The 13013-nt window shown below is 45.6% G+C and overlaps 1 protein-coding gene across 1 annotated transcript; it reads right to left on the bottom strand.

Annotated features, from left to right (window-relative positions):
- Positions 1–2471: 2471 nt before the first annotated feature.
- Positions 2472–5371, bottom strand: rbm15b (RNA binding motif protein 15B). The gene has a single exon (XM_055647820.1). The coding sequence runs from the start codon at positions 5369–5371 to the stop codon at positions 2789–2791; it is 2583 nt and encodes an 860-aa protein (XP_055503795.1). The 3' UTR covers positions 2472–2788.
- Positions 5372–13013: the final 7642 nt, after the last annotated feature.

Below are 13013 nucleotides of genomic sequence, written 5' to 3'. Positions count from 1 at the left end.
TGTTACGTAATGATATACCCTTCAAGCATAATAAACATTTGCATTTCTATCATTCAATGCATGAAATCCGTGTTTTTGTCATTTTCTTACGTCAGAAATTGGTTGAAAAGAACAACGAACATGAGAAAGTGCACTTAAGAGTCAACTTGGTTACATGAGATATACAAAAAATTGCAGTCTGCTCACCTCTGAAATGCAGAAGCATCTGGATGCCCCTGTGCATTATTTAGAAAATGGCTTATAAGCAAGTACAACTAGTAATTAGGAAAGTTAATGGATGCAACTTTTCATTCTCAAGGTAATTAAATACAATAGGTAGGGAAGTTCGTGCCTCACTTATACAGGGCTGTTGAGCAGGCCACATCTAGAATAATGTGTTCAGTATTGGCATAATCAAAATGGGGACATTACTAGATTAATAGGAATATAGAAACATAGAAAGTAGTTGCAGGAGGAGGCCATTCAGCCCTTCAAGCCAGCACCGCCATTCATTGTGATCATGGCTGATCGTCCCCTATCAATAAACAGTGCCTGCCTTCTCCCCATATCCCTCGACTCCACTACCCCTAGAGCTCTATCTAACTCTCTTAAATCCATCCAATGACTTGGCCTCCACTGCCCTCTGTGGCAGGGAATTCCATAAATTCACAACTCTCTGGGTGAAATAATTTTTTCTCACCTCAGTCTTAAATGACCTCCCCTTTATTCTAAGACCGTGGCCCTTGGTTCTGGACTCGCCCCACATTGGGAACATTTTTCCTGCATCTAACTTGTCCAGTCCTTTTATAATTTTATATGTTTCTATAAGATACCCCCTCATCCTTCTAAACTCCAGTGAATACAAGCCTAGTCTTTTCAATCTTTCCTCATATGACAGTCCCGCCATCACAGGGATCAATCTCGTGAACCTACGCTGCACTGCCTCAATCACAAGGATGTCTTTCCTCAAATTAGGCGACCAAAACTGTACACAATACTCCAGATGTGGTCTCACCAGAGCCCTATACAACTGCAGAAGAACCTCTTTACTCCTGTACTGAAATCCTCTTGTTATGAAGGCCAACATTCCATTAGCTTTCTTCACTGCCTGCTGTACCTGTAAGCCAACTTTCAGTGACCGGTGTACAAGGACGCCCTTGATTGTCTTATGAGGAAAGGTTGGTCAAGCTAAGCTATATCCACAGGAGCAACAAGAAATCACAGATGTTGTGATCTAGAGCAAATAGCATACCTCTGAAAGAACTCAGCGGGTCAGGCAGCATCTGTGGAAGCAAAGTATTTAAGTAGATTCCCTGCATCAGGATTTGCCGGAAGTAAGGTCTTGACCGAAAACATTTGACTATCACATAACTTCTAGTTATTAGTTGCATAGAACATGCTACTAGGGATGGTGGTACAAGCAGATATAATCATGGCATTTAAGAGGCTTTTTGAGACACATGAATATGCCTCAAATGGAGGGATGTGGAGTAAATGCAGGCAGAACGGAATAGTTTAAGGAGGACACAAGAGAAAAGTTGTGACAGAACGGTGAACATGGAAGGAAGGATGGTGGGTGGGAAAGAGGTTAATGCATAGAGGGGAGTGGCTAGAGTTAAAAAAAAAAACATCACAGGGAAGAGAGATAGAGGCAGGTGTGTAGAGGAAAAGTGTAGAGGAAGAAGAGAATATAGAAAAGCTGCCTGGTTTAGTTTAGATACAGCGCGGAAAAAGGCCATTCGGCCCATCGAGTCCGCACCAACCAGCGACCCCTGCACGTTAACACTATCCTACACTCTTATGAGAACGTACAAACTCCATATAGTTTCGGAATGGGACCAAGGTCTCTGGCGCTGTAAGGCAGAAACTCTACCGCTGCGCCAGCAGTGCGCCCAGTGGTATATTTCGGCTGAGATATTTTGAAAACAGGGAAGTGGTTTATATATAACAGAAAAAGGAATGTTGCCTGAAGTAAGGTCTTAACCAGAGAGGAATGTATCAAAGGACACATACAAGAGACCAACAGTAAACTCAAATAGTGTAGAGCAGTACATTTGTATATCGAGCTAAAGTGAGAAGTAATGTGCAACTGTGGAGGGGATGGAATGGTGTGAAATATCACGTGGGAAGGAAAACTGTGTTAGGGTGAAAAAGGGCACAAAAAAAATAATTAAGGAGGAACAGGTTACAATTAATTAAAGTGGATTTAAAGACAAAGTGGAAAGGTTGACATAAAATTTGGGAGAAATTCCAAGAGTTAAAGAGTCTTCAGAAACAAATCACTACAGAAAGCAATACAGGTCACATTCTTGAAACCCTTAAGTATTTAGCAGTCCCGCATTCATAATGCTTTGATGCTAATTCCTTTCACAACATTTGTGGGGGATAAAAATGAAATCCACATTTTTTTTTTAAAATTACACTTTCTAACTATCTTAGTTTACATTTTTACCTGCTGGAAGTGTGAAAGAAAAGTCAAGGACAGAACGGTATTAAAAATACAACGTTAGCCGCAGCTTTACTGACAATTCAGAACTTTCTTCATACAACCATTTTTTTTAAAAAAACCAAACAAATGAAAGTCAAAGTTCAGCACTGGCCTAAAATTCCACTTGTAAGGAATAAAAGGACTATTATGGTAAATGGTAAAAACAGACTACAGAATTCGACAACTAAAAGTTCTGGTGCAGACACACATTTGTTTGGTTTAGCAATTATTGTCCAAAAGACACTTGAACTGAATTGGCAGTCCTAACAAGAGGAGTTACACTTTATTCAACGTGAAAGAGTCGGCGACACTGTTGCTCTCTCAGACCGAGTCCCGTACTATTACCACAATCAAATGCTCTTCATCCACTTTCCCCAATGTCCTCATTGCCGTCTGCAGGAACTGCTGGGAGAAGACACAGGGTGGGAAGGCGTACAGCATGCCAGTGTTGTCCTTGTCCTTCACCCCACCAATGGGCAAACTGATCACCCCCGCCGCCTGCTTCTGTTTCAAGTAGGACACCAGATTCCGCAAGAGCCGTTGTTGGAGGCCAGGTTCAACTGCCACTGCCCCGTCACCGCCCTCAGCCCCCTGGGGGGCTTGCACAGCAAGCAGAACAGCATAGCCATCAGGGCTGCCCTGCTTGATGCGACGGGTCACCTCATCCAATTTGGGTTGGTCTAGGCGGAGACGCTGTGCGATCTTCAGCTGAGACACTTTGGCACCTGTTGCAGAGTCCTTTAGGAGGGCAAGGGTGATTGCAGCGTCACCCTCTAGTGTGAACATGTTTGTTGGAAAACAACTATTTTTTAGTACAAGGACACCGTTCCAGGCCAGTGACAGTGCCTGGGCAAACTCCAACAAATTGGCTGGTTTCTTGGACTCAACTTTTGGAGCCTCAATACTAGCTTTAGTCTCTACATCAATCTCAATAGTTCTGTGATTACGTTCACTGTCTTTCTTTTTATGTTGCACTGGTTCATGAGCATCCTGGAGCAATTTTTCCTCGAGGGGCGGGCGACGATCCTCTGGCGCAGAAGCAGAGATCGGCTCCTTGTCAACCACCCCATCTGCCACCCTGCTGTCCCTGTTCCGCTTGTCTGGACTTGGCTCCAATGAGCCCCGTGGCTTTGCTCTCACCCGTTCCTCGAAGGGTGAATGGACAGGCCGGGCACGATCATTGGAGAGGCTCCGGCGTTTCCGTCGCTCATCCCATGGTTTGGTAGCCGCAGAACTGCGGTCGTTCTCTCGCTCGCTCGGCCAACGATCTCTGCTGCGGCTGCGGACCGAGGCATTGTAGCCATCGGCATTGTTGCGACGATCCAGAGCCTTGGCTGGGCTGCTCCAGTCGCCATCGGAAAAGTTCCTGTCCCGTTCGTGAAATGGGGGCAGTGGCGGGGTTCGTTCGCGGGCTCGGGCCTCTCGCTCCAGGCTTCGGTGACGACTGTACCCGTCTGGTAGAAGCTCATAATGCATGGGCAGTGGTGCCTGGGGGTAAGGCTGTTGGTAGCGTACATCTTCAACCTTGGCAAAATCAACCCTCAATCGACGATCGGGCCCCCCCAGAGGAAAGCCTCGCATCTGTGCACAGGCAGCCTGGGCGGCATCTAAACTCTCATACTGTATGTACGCAAAGCTGTCGCCTTTCACGTAGTCAATGGTCCGAATGCTGCCAAAGCGGTCAAACTCCCTGGCTAGTGCAGCTAGTGACGTCAGAGGCCCCAAACCACCCACCCACAAGCGAGTCGTTGGGTTGGCTTTGCCATATCCAATTTTTACATGGTTCCTGCCGATCATACGGCCTGACATGGCCACCTTGGCCCGGTGCGCCATGTCCAAATTCTGAAATTTTAAGAACCCGTATGCACCTCCTTGCCCCCTTGGCGGGCGCTTAATAACTACTTCTTCGATGATACCGTACTTCTCAAAAGCACGGCGCAAATCACTCTCTGAGATGTTGTGGTCCAAGTTGCCAATAAACAAATTCCGGGTGGCCCGCTTATCATCCTCAGGCATCAAATCGTCTTCCTGCACCGGGTAGCTGAAGGCTCGTCCACGTTCATCATATAAACCATAATAATCTAACGACCGCTCACGCTCCCTTGGCAGTGGTACCACTTCAATAGGATAATTGGCATGTCTCGTCCTCTGATCTCTGAGTGCACATGCGCCAGGTGACAAAGAGCGCTGCCGATACTGGTACCCAGTGTGGATGGGTACATAGTTCACCTCCGGTGGAGTGCAGCTCCTCCTTTTGGGGTACACAGGCTCGATTTTAAGGGGCCGGTCATAAAGCACCAGTCGGCCCTTGGCATGCCTCGCTTCCTTGGCGTCCTCGTGGTGCCGAAAGTGTACGTATGCCAGTCGGCCCCCCTCGGGCGTGTGGGTAGCGTTGACGCTCACCTCTCCAAACTTCTTGAACTCGTGGAAGAGGCCATCCTCCACTGCCTCATCCGTCAGCTGAGACCCCAGGTTGCTGACCACCAGGGTCTTGTACTCCAGGCCTGTAGGCCTGCTGTTGTCCCCTTTACTTTTCTGCGCCGAACTGGTCCTGGCAGTAGGCAACCTGGTGGGCTCGTGATGGTGGTGATGGTGGTCCCCCCTGTCCTCCCTACGGCTATTGCTATTCGACTTTTCTCCCGCTCCTCCACCCGCTGGCCTATCCCGGCTCCTACTTCTACTCCGGCCCGGATGTTTGGCGCTCAGCGCGGCCTTATGGTAGTTGCCTACGCCGCCACCGCCTCCTCCTCCTCCTCCTCGGTTCCCATCGCACTCCTCCCGCCCGCCCCGGCACTCCCGCTCTCGTTCCCGGTCCCTCTCCCTAGCTCGTTTGGCCGACCTGCTGCCGGGCCCGCTACCTGGGGCCGACCCCGGGCTCGAGTCGCGCTCGCTCTGTCTCTTCATGGCCCGCCCCCGCCGCCCCCTCCACCTCCTCCTCCTCCTCCTCCTCCCACCCACTCTCAGGCTTCTCCTCAGCCCGCGCCCGCGCTAGGCCGCCAACCCCTCCTCCCCTTCTCCTACCCCCCCTACACACACACCTCCTCTCAGTAATCAGGCCGGCGCCGCCGCCGCCAAGCGGCCAACGGGTCCCCCAGATCCAAGGCGAACCGCCGTGGTCCAGCCCGGCACAAAAGCGCCCGCGCAACTGTCGCTTACGGTCTGAGATCCCCGGCCGCCATATTATCAGAGGAACCCCATCACCCCCCTCTCCGCCTGAAGAATGCGCGCCGCTTCCCCTCCACCCCTCTCTGCGCTCCAGGTCACCGCTTCCTGCGTACCTCATGCGGACGCGGTGACGCTCCAGGCACGCAGCTTTGGTGAACGTCACCCCTCCGGGTGGGTAGGACCAAAGATTAGCTCCTCTAGTATCTTTGGGTAGGACCCGTTTCTACGGGCCTCGCAACAACGGCGGACCTGCTGAGAGGGTACACTATGTGTAGGACGGAACTGCAGATGTTGGTTTAAACCGAAGATAGACACAAAATGCTTGAGTAACTCTGGGGGTCAGGCAGCATCTGTGGAGAAAAGGAATCGATGCATGAATGAATGAATGATACTTTATTATCACATGTGACATGTCACAGTGAGATTCGTTGTTTTCGGGTCGAGGCCCTTCTTCAGACTAAGAAATCGAAATTTGTATTCACTTCAACGTGAACTAACTCACTGGAGAAAGCCAGCGTGGAATTGTTAAATGGAATTAGTGCCAAATCGTAGAGGTTTAATGAACTATCAGAGAATTACTGTTGATTTGTACATGACTTTTAAAAGGTGTTCGATGAAGTAACACATAATAGGTTTGTAATCGAGATCGAAGGGATTTAATGACATGGGTTGCAGCAGCATGGGTCGAAAAATAATAAAATCACAAGGATGTGAGAGTGGCAATGAAAGAAAATAAAAGTCACCCGCCTCCTGAGATCTGAAATAAAAGCACATGATGCTGGAAATGCTCAGACTCTGTCAGTTGAGAGAGTAGCAAGAGTTAACAGTTATCATTAGTCTTGGAGAATTCCTCAGTGTTGGCACTAGATCCACTGTATCTTGTACGATTAACCTGAATGCCTTGGGTAATTTTACAGATGGTACATAACTTGAAGATGGAAACTGTGAAGGGAAAGTTGATAGACTTCAAGAGACCGTGGTACCTTTATATAAGAAGGGCAGGAAAGAAGCGGCAAGTAATTACAGGCCTGCGACACAAACATACATCAGTGATAGAAAAGTTATCTGTAAAAACATTCTGAGACAGAATTAATATATATTTGGAAAGGAAAGGATTAATCAAAGATTTTCAGTGTGCTGTTAGGGCGAAACATTCATCGTTTGTAACGATGAAGACCATATGGCCTTTGACACGGTCAGAAAACTGGTTGAAAACTTTAGAGCCCATGGGATACAAAGCAAGTTGCAAATTCGATTCAAAATTCGATGAGTGATAGGAAGCATGGGGTGATTGTTCAGGGTGGATTGTAAGATTAGAAGCTTGTGCCTGTGGGGTATCATATGGATCTGTGTTGGGACCGTACCATTTGTTATAAATATTATCAATTCAGATGTGAACATAGGAAATATAATTAGTAATTTTGCAGATGACATGAACTGTTACTGGAGAGGATTCTGAGGGATAAAATGCACATCCATTTGGAAAGACAGGGATTGATTAAGAATATTCAGCATGATTTTGTGCTTGGGAAAATGTGTTTCGTGAATTTGATTGGTTTTCTTTTAGGAAGTAATTATTCCCCACATTCTCATCAACACCCCCCAGATTCAACCACTCATCTACTAGGGGCTATTTAAAGGGGCAATGAACCTATCAATCCTCATACCTTTGGGATGTGGGGGGAAACTGAAGAATGGATTCAGCAGGACTGATTTGAAGAAAGACTGGATAGACTTGGTTTATACTCTCTAGAGTGGGAAAATGAGGGGATCTGTTTCGTGAATTTGATGCAGGAAGATTGTTTCTTTTGGGGAGGAAGTAATTAAGGATAAGGGGGACATTCTCATCAAGGAGAACCCCCACGTTAAGGATAAGGGGGAATCAGAGATGGTCAACCACTCATCTACATACTAGGGGCTATTTAAAGGGGCAATGAACCTATCAATCCTCATACCTTTGGGATGTGGGGGGAAACTGAAGCACCTGGAGAAAACATGTTCACCCTGTTCTTGCTCCCCGCACTTGCTCCCCCTCTCCCCCTCTCCCCATTCATAACAAAGAGCTCCACTCTCCCCATTCGTAACAAAAAGGTCCACTCTTGCTCCCCCTCCCCCCATTCGTAAGAAAGACAGTCCCCCTTGTCCTCACCTTCCACCCCATCAGCGTCACGTACAGCACATAATCCTCCAACATTTTTGCCACCTCCAACGGGATCCCACTACTAGCCACATCTTCCCATCTCCACCCCTTTCTGCTTTCCGCAGAGACGTTCCCTCCGCAACTCCCTGGTCAACTCATCCCTTCCCACCCAAACCACCCCCTCCCCATGTATTTTCCCCAGCAATCGCAGGAGATGCAACACCTGTCCCTATATCTCCCCCCCTCGACTCCGTCCAAGGACACCGGCAGTCTTATCAGGTGAGGCAGTGGTTCACTTGCACCTCCTCCAACCTCATCTAGTGTATCTGTGTTCCAGGTGTGAACTCCTGTATATCGGTCAGACCAAGCGCTCAGGCTTGGCGATCATTTCACTGAACACCTCTGCTCGGTCCGCCTAAACCTTTCTGATCTCCCGATTGCTCAACACTAACTCCCCCTCCCATTCCCACACTGACTTTTCTGTCCTGGGCCACTTTGTCAGAGTGAGGCCCAGCACAAATTAGAGGAACAGCACCTCATATTTCATTTGGGTAGCTTGCATCCCAGCAGTATGAACATTGACTTCTCTAACTTAAAGTAGCCCTTGCTTTCCCTCCCCCTCCATCTCCTCCCCTTTCTAGGTTCTCCTACCAGTCTTACTGTTTCCGACTACATTTCATCTCTGTACGGCCCACTCCCTTGACATCAGTCTGCAGAAGGGTCTCGACCTGAAATGTCACCCATTCCTTCTCTCCAGAGATGCTGCCTGGCCTGCTGAGTTACTCCAGCAGTTTGGGTCTACCTTCTCCCTGTGACCACAGGGTTTCCTCTGGGTGTCTCAGTTTCTTCCCACATTCCAAAGACGTGTAGGTTTGTGGGATAATTGGCTGTTGTAAATTTTTCCTAGTGTATAGGGAGTGGACGCAAAAGTAGGAATACATAGATCTAGTGTAAAAGGGTAATCGATGGTCAGCGTGGATTCTGTGGGCCGAAGAGCCTGTTTCCTTGCCCTATCTCTAAACTAAACTAACACAGTTAGAGGATGACTAGGTCAGGATTGAACCTGGGTCACAAGTGAGGTAATGGCTCTGTTTATAATCATGAAGAGTTTGGATAAAGTAGGTAGAGAAGATAGATAAAGGGTAGGAATAACATAAAAATTAGTTCAACAGGGAATTGTTTTGATCTTAAAGCAATCCGTAAAAGATTGGTGAAAGCAATTTCAAAAGTAACATTAATAAATTAATTGGATCAGTACTTGGAAAGAAGGCATTTTAAAGCAGTAGAGACAGCATGGTCATCATTATATGCAGATGATGTATTACTCTATATCACCAACTCTCAAGTTAGCATTCCAAATATATTAAATCTTATAGAGGAATTCGGTTCCTTTTCAGGATGTAGAATAAATTGGAACAAAAGTGAAATTACGTCAATAAAACACCAAGAGCCGATACATCTCCTAAAATTCCCTTTCAGAATTGCTACGGAAAAATTTAAATATCTTGGAGTTCACGTAACTAGAAAATACACTTCTCTATTTCAAGCAAACTTTCATCCTTTAATTACCAAACTAAATGCCCTTACTCAATTTTGGAAAACGCTTCCGATGTCTCTCATAGGCAGAATAAATGCCATAAAGATGATCTTCCACCCAAAAAATCCTGTACATTTCAATCAATACCGATTTATCTTCCGAAACATTTTTTTTAAAAACTCGACTCTGATCACAAACTTTATTTGGGATTATAAAACACAAAGAATCCATAAACGACATCTATGTAAACCCAGAAAAATTGGTGGACTGGCTTTCCCCAATTTTTTATACTATTATTGGGCAATGAATATTAAAAACGTAATCTATTGGTTGGACAACACATGCCAACGGGTAAAATGGTTAATAATGGAGAGAGAGGATGGCTCGCCTTTTAACATAGGCGCGATTCTTCTCTCTCCAATAAATTTGAAGAAAAAACTATATGAGAAAAATCTGATTATCCACAGTACCCTACGAATCTGGAAACAAGTGAAGTCAACCCTTAATCTGAGAAATGTATGTCTTCTCTCACCAATTGCCAACAACCCTTCGTTCAAGCCATCTTTTTTAGACAAAACGTTCACACATTGGGAAAGATTAGGAATTACAAAACTTGGAGATCTTTATGAGATGGGAACTCTTCTCTCATTTCAAGAATTACAGTCGAAATATCAGCTGAACGGTAGTCAATATTTTAGATACCTTCAAATACGAGACTATCTGTAATCATATACCCAAGACTATCAATCTTTGTTGCCAGACGAATGTATGAATAGAAACTCGGATTCAAACAAATTAATATCATGTCTGTATTACACCCTTTTAAATATAGAACCCCCATCGTCAGAATTCTCTAATTTTAGGTAATTTCCTCCTACACCCCTCCCCCCTTCCTCCACCCTAGTTGTTTTACCAGTTCCACAGTTCTCTGCATTGTTTTCCTCTAGAGATCACACCTTCCCTAGCCAACAATGGGTTTACTGCCCTACCCGAGGTAATTTGTGATTTGTCCTGGTCTTTTCGCACCAGCTCTCCCCCTACCACCCCTACTTTCAGTCTGTAGAAGAGTCCCGAGCCAAAACGTCACCCATCCTTTTTCACCAGAGATGTTGCCTGATCCACTGAGATACTCCAGCACTTTGTGTCTATTTTTGGTATAAACCACCATCTGCAGTTCCTTATTTCTACAGAGCAACAAGATAACTGTACAACCTTATTAGAGCACAATTGGAGTACTGTGCGTGCTACTGGTTGCCACATGATGGGAAGGTTGCAATTGCATTGGAGAGGATACAGAGGAAATACACCAAATTGTTGCCTAGGATGGAGCATCTCACTTACAGAGAGAGAGCTAGGGGTGAAGTCCTGATATGCCAATCTACATCGCTGCAGCCATTGAATCATTATTATCTGCACTTTCTCAGTAGCTCTAACACTATATTCTGTACGCTGTTCTCTTTTGCACTACCTGTTGTACTTGTGTATTATTTGATTGTAGTATGTTTTGACTGGATAGCATGCAAAACAAACTTTTTCATGGTATTTCTGTACACATTACAATAATAAACCATTAACAATAAATAGGCTTTCTGTGGAGTGGAGGAAGTGGAGGGGAGACCAAAGACCAGATAAACAGTCACACAGTATGGAAACTGACCACTTGGTCCACCATGGCCATATCCCATCTTCCAGCACTTGGCCAGTAGCCTTCAATGCCTTGGCAATTCAAGTGTTCCTCCAGACTCCTCTTAAATGCTGTTAGCAACGCTGCCTCCACCACTCTTCTATACAATGTATTCCAGAAATTCACCACTTGTGATGGAAGAAGTCCCCCTCGAATACCCTCTAAACTACTTATTACCCCTTACCCCTGCTGTTTGTCATTTATATCAATGATTTAGATAAGAGCATACAAGGCACGATTAGCAAGTTTGCAGCTGACACTAAAGTAGGTGCCATTGTAGATAGCAAAGATGGCTGTCAGAAATTGCAGAGGATCTTGATTGGTTGGGCAGGTGGGCTGAGGAATGCTTAATGGAGTTTAACAGAGAAGTGCGAGGTGGTGGCCATCTGTGCCAATATGGTTACTGAACATCCCAAAAGTTGATCTGGAGATATGGGAGGCAAAAAGGAGGAACAAAAATTCAGACCTAAAGACAGAATATCATAGCCATATAGATAATAGATACAGGGAACACCTCTTCATTTTCACCGATGGATCAAAGGATCCAGTAGCTGAAACAACAGGGGCGGCTGTGGTAGTCCAGGGGATGAATGTTGAGCTTTACAAAAGAACAAACAACTGTTTGACAGTATATACAGTGAAACTGTACGCTATTTTGATGGCAGTTCGGTGGATGGAACAGGTGCAACCATGTAAAGTAATAATATTAAGCGACTCATTATCTGCAATCCAGAGTATTGGGTCTGGTGCATCCCATAGGCGGCCTGACTTAGTTTATGAAATCCTGCTACTATTAAGCCAAGTGACAAGGAGGGGCAGTGACGTGACTTTGTTGTGGGTCCCAGCACACATTGGTGTTCTAGGGAATGAAAAGGTGGATAAATTGGCAAAGGAGGCTGTTAAAAAAAAGAAACATAGAGGTAAACTTACAACTATCCAAATCTGAAGGAAAACACATTGTGCGGAAAAAAATAAATCAGGAGTGGCAACAATACTGGGAACAGGAAACAAAGGGGAGACACCTCTATTCGCTACAAAATAGAGTGGGCATTACAGCAAGAAGAGGGGGGAACAGGAGGGAACAGGTAGTATTAACAAATTGAGGATAGGACTCACCTGAACAACACATTAAAAATATTGGGAAAATACCCTACTGGGCTGTGTGAGGAATGCCATCAACCAGAAACAGTTCAGCATGCCCTAGTTGCATGTAGGAGATATGAGACAGAAAGAGGATTTATGATCATTGAAATTAGGAAAATTGGATTGACAGAAATATCAGTAAAGAACATTCTAGAGTGTGGAGGGAAAGGAAAAGGAATAAAGTTGTTGTTTGATTTCTTGAGGGCCTCTGGGCTTATAAAAAGGATCTAATATAAAGACATGAGTACTGTGGAATGAAGCCAGAAGGTGGCAGCAATGCAACATTGCGGATGCCGGCTGCCGTAAAACTCCAAAGAAGAAGAAGAAGTGCGAGGTGTTGCATTTTGGGAAGTCAAACCAGGGCAGGACCTACACAGTTAATTGGCAGGGCACTGGGAAGTGTTGAAGAGCAGAGGGATATAGGAGTGCAGGTGCATAGTTCCTTGAAAGTGACATCACAGGTAGATGGGATGTTCAAGAAGGGTTTTGGTACACTGGCCTTCATCAGTCAGAGTATTGAGTATAGAGGTTGGGAGGTCATGTTGCAGCTATGTAAGTTGATGAGGCCACATTTAGAGTATTGTGTTGCGTTTTGGTCACTATATTATAGGAAAGATGTCATGGTGGAATAGGTGCAGAGAATATTTACATTGCCAGAACAAGGGCCTGAAATATATGGAGAGGTGGAGCAGGCTAAGACTTTATTTTTTGGAGCGTAGGAGAATGAGAGTGATCTTATAGAGGTGTACAAGATCATGACCGGAATAGATTAGGCAAACACAGAGAGTCTTTTGCCTAGAGTAGGGGAATCGAGAAGCAGAGGACGTAGTTTAAGGTGAGATTTAATAGGGACCTCAGGGGGTACCATTTTTTACAC

This window comes from Leucoraja erinacea, chromosome 16 (genome assembly GCF_028641065.1).
Source record: "Leucoraja erinacea ecotype New England chromosome 16, Leri_hhj_1, whole genome shotgun sequence".
Taxonomy (NCBI): domain Eukaryota; kingdom Metazoa; phylum Chordata; class Chondrichthyes; order Rajiformes; family Rajidae; genus Leucoraja; species Leucoraja erinaceus.
This window is presented reverse-complemented; position numbering and strand designations above follow the sequence as displayed.